Consider the following 19,194-nt stretch of genomic DNA (forward strand, 5'->3'; position numbering starts at 1 on the left):
GAATATTTTCGAACATTTTAATACACTATCTTCAGTAATACGTATTTACGATATATTAGATTTACGAAAACATTGTTTTAGTACCTGTAAGGCTACTGAACAAACATATCTGAAAATTTCACTTTTTTATTTTAAAAAAGTCCAGAAAATATTCCTTTTGAATAAAAAAGCAAACTTGTGAAAAATGAACATTAAAATTAAAACTTACATTCTTATAATGCAATTATAGTTCTCAGACAAATCTAAAAATTAACATGGATATAGTTTTAATAAGTTCTTTTCCCTTTATCTATTGAATGAGTGCTGGCCATCCCTGAATATAGCTCGACCAAGCGGCATATACCACCTCTTTCGTCTATCTCTTTCCTTTCCGCTGTAAAACGCTCAGGCTCTCCTGGGCTCTAAAGCGCGCGCTTGCTCCTGTGGGCTTCAGTTGACATCACTGACATACGGCATTAATTTTGTACATCTTTAAGCGGAAGAGAGCCCAAATTAATGTGACGTAAACACGACTGAAATATAGGCTAGTGGAAGGGATGAACTGGATACATTTACTTCCCCTCTATTTATCTACTCCTGTTCTAAGTTAACGCATACCTCTTACGCAACGAAATTTGTTGAGTGCCGATGCACCTTTTCCGATGTATTTCTTTTTGAGCAATGATGAAGGATGAATAGCTTCTGGAACACACATTCTGGCGGAGTAAATGGAAATAAAAGATGTCCGTTCCCTCCACAAATTTGACACGGAACCCGGAACTCCGGCGTCAAAACCCGACTGGCAGTGAGTTACGGCTGCTCATGAATCACAGTCGCTATTGTCAAGATGTCCAGCAGACCTGTTGCGCCGTCGTTGAAGGGTATGCAAGGTCGCCCATATCGTCACCATGGCAACTTAGATTCCGCATGATAAAGTGTGGCTGCCAGCACTGGGTTACTTCTGGCCGGATAGTCAAAGACTGCAAGGACAACAACAATAAAGATACAATATACTCGATTTCAGCATTCCATTGAGAGAGAGAGAGAGAGAGAGAGAGAGAGAGAGAGAGAGAGGTGCTGCACGCCGCTGAACGGTTGGCTGGCGGTACAGTGGTCGCAGAATGCCAACCTCTGGAATTGGGGCGTCCAGCCTCGGATCAGTGGCCATTCACGCCACGATGATACATTTCGAATGAAAGTTTTCCCATCAATTGGTCTACAAAGGAAATTACTTTGAAATTAACAAACGACACAAATCGGAATTCTGTCCCTCTGATGTGCGTTACTTTGTTTCTGCAATGCTTTAAGAATCAGGTGCATATGTTAATTGCTTGTTTTAGCATAAGAGAAACAAACATGTTCATAGAAGGTCGGAAAATACCATTCCACGCTGATGGGTCAAACATAGGCTTTCCTTTGTTGCGATTTTCTCCAACGACGTCATCTAAGTCCTTTGTTATCATACAAGTGTCAGGTACTGTATAGATTTACAGCAGACATGTCAAAACCCTGCACATTGTGCAACTGTCCCTGTGCGATGTGCACTCTCTATTCCCATACCTGCAGGGAGTGAATCGCCTTGGAGGAGAACGCGACAGGGCTGTACAATACCTGCAGCAGCTTGTGTTTCAGTAACACAGTTTCAATACGAGTGCCGATTTGGCTGTGTCTGTGAATGAGTTATGATAAATAAAGTGAGGAGTTCACAGATAACGGAGAAGATAAATTACGAATCATATAACATAATTGTTATAATGGTTTCCTTAGCCAACAATAATAATTATTTTAAAATGAAATGCTTTCATCAGCCTATGTCGAGGTAATAGTGTTGTGAGGTGACAATTTAGATCAGATTAGTAAAGTTCTCAAAATATGATATTGCCAGAGCTTATTTCTTAATCTGTACTCTCACGGCAAAACGTACTTGACAATGGCGTTGTTTTGGAGTCTGTACTAACACAGCCATCAAAGATTAGACGACTTACGACTTTCATTTCATAAACTGGTAAGTGATGAGAATATAGTGAGGAATAGATGTGAGGCTCTTGAGGTTGTAAGGAGAGAAGAAAACAACTATTTTCAAGGCGGAAAAATTATCTGGAAAAATATATAATGGCAAATTTTCCATCTCACGTCACAATATTAATTCAATATACGTAAATTAATAAATCTTTAAATCTGACATAAAGAGAATATCGTCGCTTCACAGCTTGTGAACTACACTTTTAATTTCTTTGAGTAAAGCTCCCAACTTTTCGATACTTGCTTTCAAAGTTTTCAAATAAACTTTATGTGAATTGAAATTCTAAGCTTAATTTATATTTATTAATAGTAATATTAATTTATATTGACATAGAGCAAAGAAATGATTTCAGTGTGAAAACTTCACAATGTCCTACTGCATGTAATTAATTGGGAGTATAATATTTTCTTCAGTATTTGCGTACCAATAGTCACAGTAAATAATAATGGTTGACGAACAATGAAAGAATAGGGTCTATTACTTTAAAATAATTAGTACCTACTACGTAAAATGAAATACTTGTTCCTTTCTTGTTGTTTCGAAATTACTGCAATTTCTTTTCTTCAAATACTGTATAAAAATCATATTAATAAATTATGCTTTACAAACCACTACTTTGTGAAGTATAACTGAGTAAGCCTAAAGTTTCTTGTATTACAATTGTCAAATATAGACACTGATGATAACTGTGTTTTTTTCGTTCTGCTAACTATGTTCATAATGTCCAAATGCCTATTTAATCCAACCCTAGAAGTGCAGAATAGATTATTGTACACCCCTCCAGCTAAGAACGGGTAAGAGCAACGCTTGAATGATGCAACCTGCACAGACCGGCGATCCGCGCACATAACTGCACATTTAGAGTCTGATTTCTGACATGCCTGATTTACAGTAACAACCTCTCTTCCTCCTATGCCAAATTAACAATAAAAAGTCTATTTTATATCTTTTTTAATTGTTTGGTAGTTTTATTAGTTCAATTTTCTCCTCTCCCTTTAATAATTCGTTTACCTTTTTATTCAACAACTTTGTTGTAACACTTTTATAATTTTTAGGAGGATGATTTGCTTGAAATTTCTGAGATAAATATTGGTAATAATTAATATTTATTAAGTTTTATTTATATTTTTAAAGTATTTTTGGATGAAAAGATGCCTCATTTTTAGGGATTTCTTTGGTAGTTCATAGGTCAACATCCTAGCCCTAATAATGACGCAATCTACGCCGACCATGCAAGCATGTCTGATGCGCGTGTTACCGGCCGAAAACCGAGCTGAAAGATTTTTATAGTTGACGAAGTCCACACCTGTGGAGTAACGGTTAGCACGTCTAGCCGCGAAACCAGGTGGCCTGGGTTCGATTCCCGGTCGGGGAAAGTTACCTGGTTGAGGTTTTTCCGGGGTTTTCCCTCAACCCAATATGAGCAAATGCTGGGTAACTTTCGGTGTTGGATCCCGGACTCATTTCACCGGCATTATCACCTTCATCTCATTCAGACGCTAAATAACCTAAGCTGTTGATAAAGCGTCGTAAAATAACCTACTAGTTGACGATAACGAGTTTCACTCGTTTGTTGAAATCAAAGTTAAATTCTGGAAAATTCCGCACATGATTTTAGCACATGACGCCTAACCTTTATTCCTCCCTGTAGCATGCATTGAAATGTCGAGCGTGAGCTTCGTAGACCTGTCTTGCGTGCAGTGTGTAGTCAAGACGTCATGAGGGAAGGGCTACGTTTTTTATTCGAATTCCTCCTTACCAAGCAATAACACCGAAACGTGAAATACAAAGCGTTCCATGCTCACAACGATGTTCAGAAATTGGGTAAGGAATATTTTTTTGTAAAACACACAGTACCATATTTTGTAAAGTAATCCATATAGAATTCAGAGGAGAGCAAGGAAGTTCCACTCAGAAACACTCTAACAGTACAAGATACAATGACAAAATTGAATCCAATATGAAGCTATTCCAACAAATGTCTGATCACACTGAAATAATTAAATGTATTATTTTTCCGCGATTTGTATTTCATACTGCTGATGCCAATATTTATTGTAAAAAAGTTGAAAATATATATATTATGAAAGATTTTGTTGAAAAATATAAGCATAAAAATTTTTCCAAGAGCTTGTCTAGGCATGAAGTTTGAGTGATAACAGAAAAACTTTTACTCTCATATAGGCCTATTTTATATATACTTCGTAATTAAATAGAGTGAATTGTAAAATAATTATGCATGAATAAAGTGTAAAAAACTTAACTTTGTAACTTTTATATTTTAGGGTTTTCTACGTATATGCAAATACTGTATGTGGTAGAAAGTTACACCTTGTGGGTATAACATATAAATACTGTATACCAAAATAAGTTAATATTTGTGTGCAAGATTGTATTTTAGAAATACTAATAGAAATATTATATTTGTAAATTTAAACATTGCATTATGAATGACATTGTGTTTGCAATTAACACGATTTTATACTCAAAAAAATATATATAGTGCGGTACCGAATATCAAAGTTGGTTAGAACTTCAGTGCTACCAACTTTGAACCAAAAACACTTGCACATGCAAGAAAGTATTTTCCACTCTTCACTATCCAGCTGAATTAAAGCAGACGCTTGTACAGACTCTTATAATGCCTCATTTCGATTATTGTGCCGCTTTATTCAGTGATCTCAGGGTGGATTTATCCCAGAAACTGCGACGTGTTCATAATGCGTGTGTTCGTTTCATTTGTAATGTCCGCTACTACGATCACATTTCGCCTTCTTTCGATAAATTATTGTGGCTCAGGTTAAATGAGAGGAGAAAGTTACATTCCCTTTCTCTCTTATACCGAATTTTGCACACCTCTACTCCCTCTTACTTATCTGTCCGATTCCACAGTCTTTCTCGGTATCATAACTTAAATACTCGGTCACAATATGATAACACGCTAGAAATACCACTGCACACATCATCTCTTTATTCTTCATCTTTCACTGTTGCTACTTCTCGTCACTGGAATTCTCTGCCGCCTGAAGTCAAGGGCTCCCGAACTTTAATTCCCTTTAAATGTAAATTAGAAAAATATCTTATGATGAGTTGCCAGACCTAACGCGTTGCAAATGTTTAATGGAATGTGTTCCACTCTATTTATTTTTATTATTTTTTGTTTCTTATTTTTATTATCTAAATCGTGTTTATTTATCACTTGACGTCACTATGTATCCCACTCTGTTATTTTTTTATTATTAATCTATTTCTGTGTACATTTTATTCAATTGTCGGTTTCTGGTTTAATTATGTAAATCCTACTTAATTGTAATCTAATACTAATATGTATACTAATGTGTTTATTTTTATTTTTACTGTGTACATTTTTTATTGAATTATCGGCTTCTGTTTTTATGTGATTCGTATTTGATTCTAACAACATTAATATGTATTTCACTATGTTTATTTTTATTTTATGAGGTAAATTTTTATGTAACTTACCTCTTTTGATCTCATTATGTACCTAAATTGTATCAGTATGTAATTACTTAATTCCGATCCAATTGTATGTTCAACTATGTAAGCAAGTTTTAATCCTGGTTGAATGGAAGAGAAGGCCTTACGGCCTTAACTCTGCCAGGTTAAATAAAACCATTATTATTATTATTATTATTATTATTATTATTATTATTATTATTATTTGTGCACATTGTATATCTCTCACTCATTTTTATGTATTGTTTACATTGATCTTTCTTTCTTTCTTTCTTTCTGTCTTTCTGTATGTTATATATGTATAAGGTCACTATTGACTTATTGTTTATATTTTATTAAGCTTTTTATTTCTTCCAATACATGTTTCACTTCTAATTGACTGATTGTTTATAATGTATTACGATTATCTCTTTCAATTTCTTGTCTACTATATTTTGTATATTTTAATGTTTTTTTTTTATATCGAAGTTTCAATGTGATTCACTGTTTGAGAAGGCTTATATTCTTAACTCTGCCAGTTAAATAAAACCAACACTATTACATTCCATTGTGTTCTGTTATTTATATTTGCTATGCATTTTTATACTGGTTGAGTGGAAGAGAAGATCTTATTATGTTAACTCTGCACGGTGAAAATAATTGAATTAAATAAATTAACAAATAATTTAAATTGTAGGAAACGTGTTCGTAGTATTAGTCTTTATCACTAGAGTGCATTTTCAACAGTTTTCGAGATCTAGTTTTGAATCATGAATAGAATGGCAACTTCAGCACAAACAAGTCGCTGAGGTACGCGTCAAATATGACGTCACGTTAATATAGTCTGTTAACAGCTAACCTAATATCCGTACTACCTGGGACGAAATACGGTCCATAATTATCATACTGTACTGTTCCCTTAAATTGACTGAGCATAATTAATTAATTAACTAGCGGACTTACTCGTGTTAATTATTTAAGTTTGTGCGGCTTACAGCTGTTTCAGTGCTTCACGCACCATCCTCAGGGCCTACTAGATCTCGGCGTCATCTCGAACTTCTCTGCCTGTTATGTGGGTGTGTTTGATTGTTGAAAGGTGTTGAAGATTGGAGTCAAATAGTGTGTGTGTACTGAAATTGATCTGTGTGTTGAGAATTTGATCAGGGTGTGTTTTAGAACTAGAACAATACGAAATATACAAACACACTAAAACACACCCCGATCAAATTCTCAACACACAGATCAATTTCAGTACACACACACACTATTTGGCTCCACTCTTCAACACCTTTCAACAACCAAACACACCCACATAACAGGCAGAGAAGTTCGAGATGACGCCGAGATCTAGTAGGCTCTGAGGATGGTGCGTGAAGCACTGAAACAGCTGTCAGCTGCACAAACTTACATAATTAACACTAGTAAGTCGGCTAGTTAATCAATTAATTATATTCAAGTTTTAAAAGTAGTGTACGCAAGATTCAAAATGGAATGACTGAGCATGTTGGGAATTCAATCAATGACTTTCCCAAAACATGCTTTAAAATGTTTCATACATAACAGTTTTTATGTCGAAAAGAAAGCAAAAATGAAGAAAATTATATTGAAGTTTTTGTTTGTTTAAAATATCTCAAAGAATAACTCCCTACAATTAATGGCATTACTTATGGTTCTCCCTGTATATGTCTGAATTGTTTTAAGCAGCAACTCTGTACACGCAATTCCAGCCGGCTGGTGTCTGTTGCAGCTCAGCGAGGACATCGGCTACGTGCTGTACTCGGCGCTGGGCTCCTTCTACATCCCCAGCTGCATCATGGTGTTCGTGTACATCCGGATCTACTTCGCCGCCAAGGCCAGGGCGCGGAGAGGCATCAGGAAGCAGCCGCGCCCCAGACAGCCCCCCGAGGAGAAGTGCACGAGCTTCACCACGGTGCCGGCGCAGGGCGCGGGCGGCGGCGGGGGCGCGGGCGGCGGCAGCGGGGCGCAGGACGCCGGCAAGGCGGGGGGCGGCGACGTGAACAGCAACTCGCCGATGCGCAACGTGGTGGTGGAGGGCGGCGTGACGCTGGAGCACGGCGGCATCGCGACCATCGTGACGGAGCCGCCGCAGCCCATGGCCATCCCCATCGTGACGTGCGACTTCGCGTCCGACATCAGCACGAGCGACAACGCCGAGGGCACGACGGGGCCCGAGAACGGCGAGGGGTACCTGGAGGCGCCGAAGGACACGCTCAAGGTCATGGGCACCGCGGGGGCCATGTCGAAACATCCGCTGCAGACCTGCCAGTTCCGCGGGTCGACCCTGTCGGTCAACGGCGACCTGGCGCAGCAGCAGGCGGCGATGGCGCGGTGCCGGGCGCCCAGCGTGGGCATCGACACCGACATGGTGAGCGAGTTCGATCCCTCGTCCTCCGACTCGGGGGTGGTGAGTCGCTGCGCGGTAGTGAAGCCCCTCAAACTGAGACTCTGTCAGCCGATTTTCGGCCGGCGCACGACGTCGAAAGCGAAGCGCGAAGTTATAGACATGGGGAAGATCTCCCCCGGGCACGGGAACCACCCGGGCAGCGACGGCAACATCGCGGAGAACGTGCCCAGAATCCAAAAACCTCGCGACCCTGAGCGGGAGAAGCGGCGCCTGGCGCGGAAGAAGGAGAAGCGCGCCACGCTGATCCTGGGCCTCATCATGGGCTCCTTCATCGCGTGCTGGCTACCCTTCTTCTTCCTCTACATCCTGACGCCCATGTGCAGCTGGTGCCAGGTGCCGGACAGCGCCTTCGCCACGGCCTTCTGGCTGGGCTACATGAACTCTGCCCTCAACCCAGTCATTTACACCATCTTCAACAAGGACTTCCGTCGCGCGTTTCGCAGGATCCTGTTCAAGTGATGTTTGTTTGTGGTGTTCTGCTGGGTGTGCGCCCGCATGCGGCGCGCAGACGGCAGGAGCAAACCCACCAAGCACAAGAAAAAGAAGAAAAAAGAGCAAGACATTCGCAGATGATAACTCAAAACAGTACAAGTCTGGCACAGTCCCAAACGTTAGGCACTTTGAAGTGTCGCTAAAACTATCTCCGAAGACAATGACGCGAGAGCGGCATAAAGTGTTTCATTCGAAATCCAGTAGAGAATTGCCAGAGAGACTGAAGTTCAGAAAAGAAACGAGTCGTGTTATCTTATCAGCCAAGTGAACAGCGGAGGAGAGCAGTAGAAAAGTGCCTCAAATAAATTTAAAGAGAATTTGTGGCTTCCGTTACCAAATCGTGTCGTTCGGCAAAAAATTCACAGAGCCCTAGTACCCCCGGGTACAACGTGACACAACCACAAAATCGCGATATAATTACGGTTATTTCATTTGGTAACGCAAGTCGGAAGTTGCCTTTCATGAAGATCAAAGATTTCGAATCTCTTTAAGGCGCTCTTGTGTGTTCTTTCTTGTTTTACACGGGGTTGTAAAACAGACAGATGTGTCGTACATAGATTTTAAACATAAGCTACCTGTGATAATATTACTACGTATGCATCGTCTGCTAACAATAACAATATTCCGAAGGTTGGAAGCTTCCTCAGAGACCCTTTGCGCTCAAACCGGCCAGGAAGAGCCCAGATAAGGGCGTGACGTACGTACTGTTCTGCCAGCAACTTTATTCATAATTGTACGTGTTTCTACGTCCTTTTGTTCTCCTTTGTAAAGTCTGAACCAAGTTTCGTTGTGTCCATGTAAATGCAAATGACCCGTTGGTGTTGTAAGAACGGCATTCAGGAAGTCGTTACGGAGGAACCCTCGCGGGTGCGAGATATCGAACCAGCGGTCCAGGACAAACAGTATAATCCAAGCAGTAGCAACATCTCCAATCTGACTCAAGTGTTTCCCATGTAGGGTAAGAACCTACCCAACAACAGTTAGACGAACGAAGAACTAGTTGTCTGGCTTCTTGCATGTCGTGACGAACTCGTGGAGCATGACCTGTACTGTGATATTTACTCACGCTTTTCACCCCCTACAATTAATTTGATATATTCAGTTCACTTCTCAGTTATGCCGATACATATTCATTACGATTGGTCAGCGATTCCGTAACATAAGCGTAGGTGTTCTGAACTCTTGGGTCACTGAGATTCCACAGTGCCGCTCACCACAGCCAAACACATACCCTGATCAATCAGTCTTCCTTTTTAAACGATCATTTTGCTAATGGACCATGAAGGTTTCTTTTATAGGTGTGTATAAACGAGAAACATTTTAAGGGGAGCCAGAGGTGAATATTTCAAAATCCACAAAATTTATCCGATTTGTTTGAAGTTGATCATGGATACTAAGTATGTTATTAGTAATGGACATACCAAGTTTCAACGTTCTAAGTACAATAGTTTTGTAAATATTTATAATTTTATAAAACTTTATATCGTTTGATATAAAATGCTCCATGCACCAGATTGTAAGAAATTTTCAATATTTCTTTTTATTTATATGTTCAGAGAAGGCATATAAAGAATGATAAGTATTAGTTTATTATGGGAATAATATAGTAATACAGTTATCTTGGTTTTAATTTCATACTTTTAAGGGCACAAAATCAAAAACTAACATCGGAATATGAAAATAAAGATAATAAAAATGGAAAAAACCAAATTTTCATTTTTTTTTTTTTTTCAGTTTTGTTCGAAAATTTCACCTCTGCCTCCCCTTAAAATTATACATGCAATCGACTATCTCGAAAAGTTTAGAAAAATCATTGCAATGACATGTTTCAATTGCTATATTTCATAAAACATAAAAAACATATTTGAAAGTTATTTGCATATGCAAGTCCAATAAGTGTTTTGATGCAAATTAAGTAATCGGTAGTGCTTACGTAATGCATAAAGTGAAATATTGAGATTTTTTAATATCTACATGTACTTAATTAGTAGCAAGTCATTCTTGTAATCAGATGTACCGTAAGGTGTAATGGGGTTCAAAGATACTGACCCCTACCGATCTATAAGACTGATAATTTGTTTGTATAAGTGTGGCTTGATTATTTATTACTTATACGAATACATGGGCAGTTGACAGTGTTATTAACAGTGTGTAAATTGAAAACTTGAAAAAATTCTGTTGGTAATGAATAATTTCAATGTAAAAATTGTTTCGGGGCCAAGTATCTGTTGGTAGTGCTTGATCCACTTTTTGACTGTCGTTTTCAACCTCAGGACTGCAAGGCATATGGAGTCGACAGGACTCCCTGCTCCCACATGCCCACAATGCACCCTCCGGTGATTTCGCCAGTATAGCTAGAGTCCATAACGACAGATAGAATAGTGAAGATGCATACCGCTTATTGCACATCTTGAAACTCCGCAACACTTTCTTATCCATCCCAACTCTTTACATCAGTTGTTATCCTGCATATGCGATTAAGATAATGTGAACAAAATGCAGATCATGTTAAGTATTACTGAATAAATAAATAATAGAATTTTATGTTAATGTTTCCATTCTATTATTTTATTATTTTCAATAATGCAGCAGTACAATTTTATGTTACTCTTTCCACTCTATTATTCGATGAATTTCAATAATGCACCAGTGCAATTTTATGTTATTCTTTCCACTCTATTATTCGATGAATTTCAATAATGCAGCAGTGCAATTTTATGTTAATCTTTCCACTCTATTATTCGATGAATTTCAATAATGCACCAGTGCAATGTTATGTTATTCTTTCCACTCTATTATTCGATGAATTTCAATAATGCATCAGTGCAATTTTATGTTATTCTTTCCACTTTTTATTTGATGAATTTCAATAATGCAGCAGTGCAATTTTATGTCATTCTTTCCACTCTATTATTTGATGAATTTCAATAATGAAACAGTGCAATTTTATGTTATTCTTTCCACTCTATTATTTGATGAATTTCAATAATGAAACAGTGCAATTTTATGTTATTCTTTCCACTCTATTATTTGATGAATTTCAATAATGCACCAGTGCAATTTTATGTTATTCTTTCCATTCTATTATTTGATGAATTTCAATAATGCACCAGTGCAATTTTATGTTATTCTTTCCACTTTTTATTTGATGAATTTCAATAATGCAGCAGTGCAATGTTATGTTATTCTTTCCACTCTATTATTTGATGAATTTAAATAATGCACCAGTGCAATGTTATGTTATTCTTTCCACTCTATTATTTGATGAATTTAAATAATGCACCAGTGCAATTTTATGTTATTCTTTCCACTCTATTATTTGATGAATTTCAATAATGCAACAGTGTAATTTTATGTTATTCTTTCCACTCTATTATTTGATGAATTTCAATAATGCAACAGTGAAATTTTATGTTATTCTTTTAAACTCTATTATTTTATGAAATTCAGTATTTTGTGGATGCAATGAATGGATTACTTTAGGTGTGCTTTCTAATTCTTTAATTTGGTTAAGAGATCAATATCGATTTCACTATTTAGTTTCCTTTGATATAAGACTACGACAGATGAGTGTATGGTAATGGTGTCACCTACTGAGAACTAATGGAACTATTTCAAAATTTGACCATTTATAGTCTTTGGTTTTTACACTGTCATAAATTTCTAGATTAGGTATCTGTGAACGCCAGAGATACTTTATGATCGTGTAAACGAACTTTATAAGTACTGGATAAGTCAGCACCAAAGATATAAAAAGTTGGCAAACTTTGAAATAGTTCAGCTAATTGTCAATAGGTGACGCCATTATTGGGAGATTAAAAAAGTGTTGAGCAAAATGATTATGTATATTAAGATTAAGTTTTGCTCATAATTGACAATATCAGCGGTTTGAAGCTACATCCAGTGTTGTTTTAGAATCAGCACAGTGGGAAGAAATATTGAATTCTATAATGCAGGTACATTTATGTACGAATGGCAACACTGACTATTACATTCGCCATCTGTTCATAGGAGTAATAACTAAAGAAGCCACACGTACACGAACAAATTATCGATCGCCATCGATTAGTAGGATCATAATATTTCTGAATGCCAGCTGTAAATTCCGTTTTCATACTGAAGTTTTATTGCCACGTGTATTCTTTGGCTGTGGTCGTGCTGCGATATGGAGATACGTTCCAAGCATCATGTTAATATTTTTGTAGGCTTTGTGGTATTTGTCATTATTATTTTGCAATTTTCACTTATACTTTTCTGTGTTACGTAATTGTGAAAGTTAATTTGTATTTTTACAAAGTCACCGGCGATTTGATATTTGTCCAAAATGATGCGACGAATGTAACGATGTATTGAAAACATTCACTGATGATTTTATGACATCTTTTGTCAGTGATGTTTTTCAATACTAAATGTTGGTGCTTACTTCCACTGCACAATCTTCATTTCAATTTGCATGCAATGTGGATGAACGAAATAAGAAAACATTAAAACTAAATCCATAAACCACATCAGACTATGAAGTTAAACTTAGATAAATTTACTGGTGTTGGAACACTGAAATTTTAATGTGACACTGAATTGTAGAGTTTATCTTTTGCAACTTTTCACTTTGCATCCATTTCCACAGTCCATCTTTCATAGTCTTGCCCACCTTTCTGAAACCTTTCTGACACATCATAAGTATAGAGAAGCTTTCAGTACAGATTCTCAACTAGTTTCCATAGTTACGCCTGTACTCAGAACTAGAGAAAACAAGTAGCCAAGTATGGTGTTCATCACTTTATATTGCAGTAACTTTACGAACAGCACAATAACTTAAATTCTGTGAGCTATTTTGAATTTTGCCTCAAGGAGACTAATGAGGAATCTTCATCAAATCATCGGTGACTTTATAAACTCAGATGATTTTATGTAAGGACTATTGAATGTATAAAATTCGCCAGCATTTTTCTTGGAAGAGGTTTCACAGAATCAGTGCATTACAGACATTTACTATAATATGAGTAGTAGAGCCTCGATTATCCGGCATAGCACGGACATACAGTGAATCATGTTTCAAATTATGTTCTCGGAATTAGACCGTAATATTAAACCCTGTGGCAGTGTCATTATTTGTTCCATCGTAACCACGGTCCATGTTTGCTTTATTTAATAAACATGTTGACCATTAATTTAACCACAATACGGAAAGCAGCAAAACGAACTAGAAAATCCAACGAGTGTTGCCAGATTTGCAGGACCTGTACAGTGAGTCAAAAGTATTTTTTGTCAAATTCTAGATGGTGAAAGATATGGCTATTTATGACAGAAAATATATTTAAAATCTTTTTTTAAAGACGGGATCGTTTAAGGTAATGTACATCCACAAAACGCAAAAAATTATGAAATATTAGAAGTTTCAAAATATAACTATTTTAATAGAGAATTTTCTCCTCTTTAATTTGATATAAGAATTTTGGATTTATGCCTTATGTTTTTTCAGATAAGTTTCATTTTCCAAAATGCTGCGTCATCAGCCACGGTCACATACTTTTGGAGTGATCTTCGTAGCAGTCAGTCCCCTCGTCCACCATTGCTTGTAAAATAAACTTCTTTCTAGTCCCGAAATAGATGCATAGATATCTGGGCTTCATCATTAGATTGAAAAAACGTTTTTACATAATGAAGTAATTTATAATCTTTACTGTTAGTCATAAAACTGTAAATTTGTGTGTCAGTGATGTTGTACGTCATTTTAATAAGAGTCCAAAAGTAGAAATTACAATTCTGAGGAGGATGGGCATAAATCCTGGGACAAACACCATCGCAGGATTTGTTGCATCAATGGAAATGGGGACAAAAATGCCAAAAAAAACATTCAACACCTGAAATTAAAACAAGGAGGAGGTATTTGAGAGGCAGAAAGAAGCTGAAACTGGACCGACATGAAGCTGCTTAACGGGTGACATATGATTTTGGAGTCTTCTAGGCTCTGAAAGTTTGTGGTTCATTTCCTGTAAATAGTAATTTTAGAAAATTTAATTCTTTTAAACATATATCAGTCAAATATGGTGATACCAAGAAGAGATTGGTGTCATTTTGAAGCTTGAAATGTCCCCCAGTGCCTGACAATGAGTAAAATAACATTACTATAATTAATAATTATCTATGGATTTTTATATGATTTATACAACATAAAATATTATTGTAAGTTACATATATGGTAATATTTAATTAATGTAAATAAAAATAAAAAATAGCTTTACGTGAGGCACTAAAGAATAGTTTTAGCTATAAAACATTGAAAAAACTGTGCCTCTATCTTAAAAACTGCATGAGCTATCATGTTTCAAGTTGCATGTCAAAATTATAAACAAAATAATTTTATAAACAATTTAGACATAATTTGAAGGGATCTGTTCACTTAATTCTCTTTCTGGTACCATTCTCAATAGTATAAAAATTTGACAGATCAAAATTATGCAAAACAAATTTTTTTGTGTGTAAAGGTGTACATATACCTTAAGTGCAATCTGAAACACAATGATATTAAGATGAGGCTTTTATTACTCAGGATTGCTGTTTCTGAATTATGATTGAAATAACATCAGAAAAACAAAATATCATTAAATACTTCATTATTATTAGTTAGAAAATCCCGTCCCACTAGCAGTATTATATCAACATTTATCGTACTGCCGAGCCTTATCTTTGTCTGCAAGATTTGTTCAAAGTGTCCTCCATCCACAGAGCGCACGTGTGGTAACAGCTGTTGTAACACGTGTCAATACATCGCCTACGGAAAGATGATCGACATCGTATGTTAGAATATATCAACTGCAATTATTTAAGGAACTATTCCAAATAATGAATTAGTTGATTTATATTGTTTATTCCAAATAACGTTAACTTTCATAAGCTAGGATTTCAGAAATACGTTTTGAGTCACTGGTTATAGGAGATACTGTACTGTACTTTGCTTCTGAAAGTTTGTTCTTTGAGATATTGTAAGGTAGAGGAAATAGTGTCCCTTTAAAATTGAAAACATTGAAAACTGTAGCGATATTTTGGAATCATTATTGTTTAATGAAAACAAGATTATCGAATGCTGAAGGACAATTAATGACGTTGAATATTTCATTTATTTTATGCTCGACCATGCCGAAATGTAGTAATTATACACCTGGTAGCAGTCCTTTAATGCATGTCATTAAAGTACACCTATTCATTAAAGTTCAGGTTTTCGATTATTCTCGGATATGCAATCGAAAGACAACTAGCAAAACGTCACGGAGGCTGGAAATCCAATACTGTCGCAGAAGGTTATGTTCTGGTACTATAATAATTAGCGTTAATTGTAAATAATATTAAAATAATTTCAATTTATCATCTCGTTTTTCAATGTCGAATTCAATTTCAAGGTTATATCAAGTTTAACGTTTATCTTACTCTCGAATTTATATCAAGGTCGTCGACATTCGTTGCCCGGAAAAAATCAATACTTTCGCGTCTGCGCACATCTCACAATTTACGAGATTGCACAAGGTCAGTTCGCTCCCCAGTCACATAAGAATAACATGAATACTTATGAATAATTTCAAGTTAGAAATATGGTCGAGCATAAAAAGTCGTATGGAACTTGCCCATAATTGTAATTAAGACGCTCGTATGAAAATTATGAAACGAGCGCAAGCGAGTTTCATAAACATCCTCGCGTCTTAATTACTATCATTATAGGCTCGTTGCATAATGTACTATTATGAATCTAAACTATTCAAGTTGCTTTATTTTCTTCTGATTAATACAATTATAATGAAACCCTACAGCGATCAATGGAATTGTGGAAATGCGTAGAATTTGAAGTTATCCAGTTTCTGCTTTGTAATAGAAAACAGAATATGAAGGATGCGATAAAACTTGAATCTAAAATCTATTCGATTAAATATTGTTAATTCAACTACATTTCTCTTCCAAAATTAGTGAAATTGTGTAATGATTCACAGTTATTACGTTACTGTTTAAAATTTGTATTTCATAAATATAAAATTGAAATTGTCATAGATCATTATGCTAGTTGTAAGCAGGTTAAACCATTGAAGTAATCCAATCGTGTTATTTAATTGTTCTTGCAATTCCACTAAGATACTTATCTAAAATTGATTTTTAATTTTTCTTCACAATTTTTTTTTGTGTCATCTTAAAGCTTGAACTTTCTAGTTTTCAAAAATATGTCATTTTTGTCTCTATGATGATTGGTTAATTAATTCGCTGAGTTTTTTTGGTTAATTAATTCGCTGAGTTTTTATTGACCGGAAGTACCCTTTCTTTAAACCTGAAGTGCAGTTCTGCAAGTGTTAATCCATCACATTCTGTCAATTTTATGTATATTTCGTCTAATGACATTTCGAATTTGGCGTAGAGTTTGACTGGAAGCTGAGAGTTTTGGTTTTACAATTCTTCATACACTCAGAATGTAGATGATTTTTCTCCATGTTCAATTTGACAGCATTTTACAACACTAATGTTAACACAAAATGCACTTAGAATTAAGATATTTTAATCATACGCCCACCAAAATGAAGCTGATTAACCAAGTTAAGTGCCAAACTTACAAACAGTGTCCTACTGCTTAAGAAAGTTAATTTAAAACTGAATGATCTTAAATTTTTATTTTTATGTTTGAAATTTTCAAAACAATAAAATGACATTTTTCCTTAGTGGGATAGCAGAGAGAAAAAAGTGTTTTTACAGTTCTTTCAGAAGTAAGACGGTGAAAGAAATTTTATTCTAAAGTAAAAACAGTGGGCCAAGGTCTAAAACAAAGAAAAACAAATGAAGAGTCCACAGCAAGAATGATGGATGTCACTTTTTTTTGTCTAAAATGAACCAAGACTGTCAATGCATAGCTTAAGACATATAGAATGTACATAGAGAGTTATATGGCATTAACACTGATAGTCATTGCCCAGTAATGATCGGAAAATTACAGTTAAGCTTTAAGCGCTAAGCATTTCAAACTTTCAATCGCTTCTCCTGCAAAATGTATTCCAAATGACATCCATCATTCTTGCAGTGGACTCTTCAAATACCCTCCAATATTTGGGGGTTTATTTTGTGTGAAAATCTTTAATTTTTTGTCAAGCAGTTAGGGAAGAAAAAAATATTTAAAAAATCAGATAAAATTTTAAATTTTGCTCCCAAAGGCAGATAAGTATCTTAAGTTGCTTAAATTTTACTATGTTTAAATAAATAATGGAAATGTAGAGGCCTTACATTGAATCGTTATAGGCACGTACGCGTTAATATGAAGCGAACTATGATCTCAATACTAGAACGTAATTAATTCCACTAAATATGAACATTGTACCCTATGTTCAACACGTGTTTGTAGTCTGTAATCGCTAGGTAATGCGGAATCTGCCTAAACAGACGGTTAATATATTATTTAGGTGTATTTCATATCTATAAGTGAAGAATGTCTCCATTCGCATGAAAGTTATTGTCCATTTTGTGCAAAACAGTTGTACGACGCACCATCTTCAAACATTTTTAAAAAATGCCACGGTCGTCGCATATCTGGCAATATTGAAATGAAGAAAAATAAACTACAAGAATAAGGAATAAATTCCGTATAAATTCATATCTATGCGAGTTTATTTCTACTACCTAATAAAAACATAGCTTTCGAATTTTCTTTTCAATGTCTCCCCACGAAAAGTCGTGTCGAATAAATCGGAGTACCGGATAATCCAGGCTCTATTCTGTATAAAATTCAGACCAGTTCCTCTTGTCTCCGCTTGACTCCCTGTATATTGTAATGTTATACCATTGCTTGAAGTTCTGTGTACTTATTGTTTGTGTTCTTCATACTCTGGAATATATTGAGCATATTTAATTTCATCATGTTGAAAATATCTAAAAGATAAAAGCACTGCTCCTTGCAAGAAAGAGACATTGGTAAATTGAGTTCATAGTTTTGTATAAGGTGAACTGGCTTCCGGTGCAGTTCATGAGGCAAATTCACTCGCACTACCCAGCAGACACCGTGTGGCCACTGACACCTTGTCTCCCATAAGCCACGTAGTCAGGTTTTGCCACATTCACATTCCATATTGGTCTAGTTTTCTTCCTTTTACACTCATTTCCTGTACTTGAATTTTCGTTGAAGTGCAAGGACTTGCAGGAAATAGTGAAAAGTTTAGGTTAAGCTAGCACATCAATATTTCTTTTCAGTGGTGATCATTTTAGTTCTTCCAGAAAGCGGACATTCACTTTATGTAGCTGGAAAAGACACTGGAACTCAATTTGCTTGACGTAAAGCTCATACTATGATTTGACATTCTTTAATATATTATCTAAGTTGACCCATAAAACAGTATGAAATTACAATATTTTACTTTCATCCGTGTGAAATCACAGTGGCTCAAAGATTTATGAACAAGTTATTGAGTACTTACAATGTAAATAATATACTGTATAATGCTACAATAATACCGACAAGATAAATCATAAGTGATAATTCTGTTAAATTATGTGTAATATGTTACCTGTTGTAAAGTTTACCTAGTTTTAAGGTGTGAAATCGGAATAATATATTTGTATAATATATACAGTGTCTCAAAAGTACACTGTATAATTAAAAAATGAGTTCCTATATGTAGCAAAAATAATTTGTCAATATAGGGTTGAAAATGCTTGGTTTGTGAGTTTTGAAGGTCTCTCTATGACACCTAGCTCTTTACATCACCTTACAATAATTGTTCAGAATGTCCAACTTCTTCCTCATTACAGACCTCACATCGACGTTTAATGACCTCGCAAAGACGATCCCAAATTCCTC

At 35.9% G+C, this 19,194-nt stretch overlaps 1 protein-coding gene across 1 annotated transcript; it reads left to right on the forward strand.

Moving 5' to 3' along the window:
• Nucleotides 1-826: 826 nt before the first annotated feature.
• On the forward strand, nucleotides 827-10,666 carry LOC138698771 (alpha-2B adrenergic receptor-like). The gene is made up of 2 exons (XM_069824993.1): nucleotides 827-860; nucleotides 7,186-10,666. Exons 1-2 carry the CDS (start codon nucleotides 827-829, stop codon nucleotides 8,340-8,342), a joined length of 1,191 nt encoding a protein of 396 aa, XP_069681094.1. The 3' UTR covers nucleotides 8,343-10,666.
• Nucleotides 10,667-19,194: the final 8,528 nt, after the last annotated feature.

Source organism: Periplaneta americana, chromosome 4 (assembly GCF_040183065.1).
Source record: "Periplaneta americana isolate PAMFEO1 chromosome 4, P.americana_PAMFEO1_priV1, whole genome shotgun sequence".
Lineage (NCBI taxonomy): Eukaryota > Metazoa > Arthropoda > Insecta > Blattodea > Blattidae > Periplaneta > Periplaneta americana.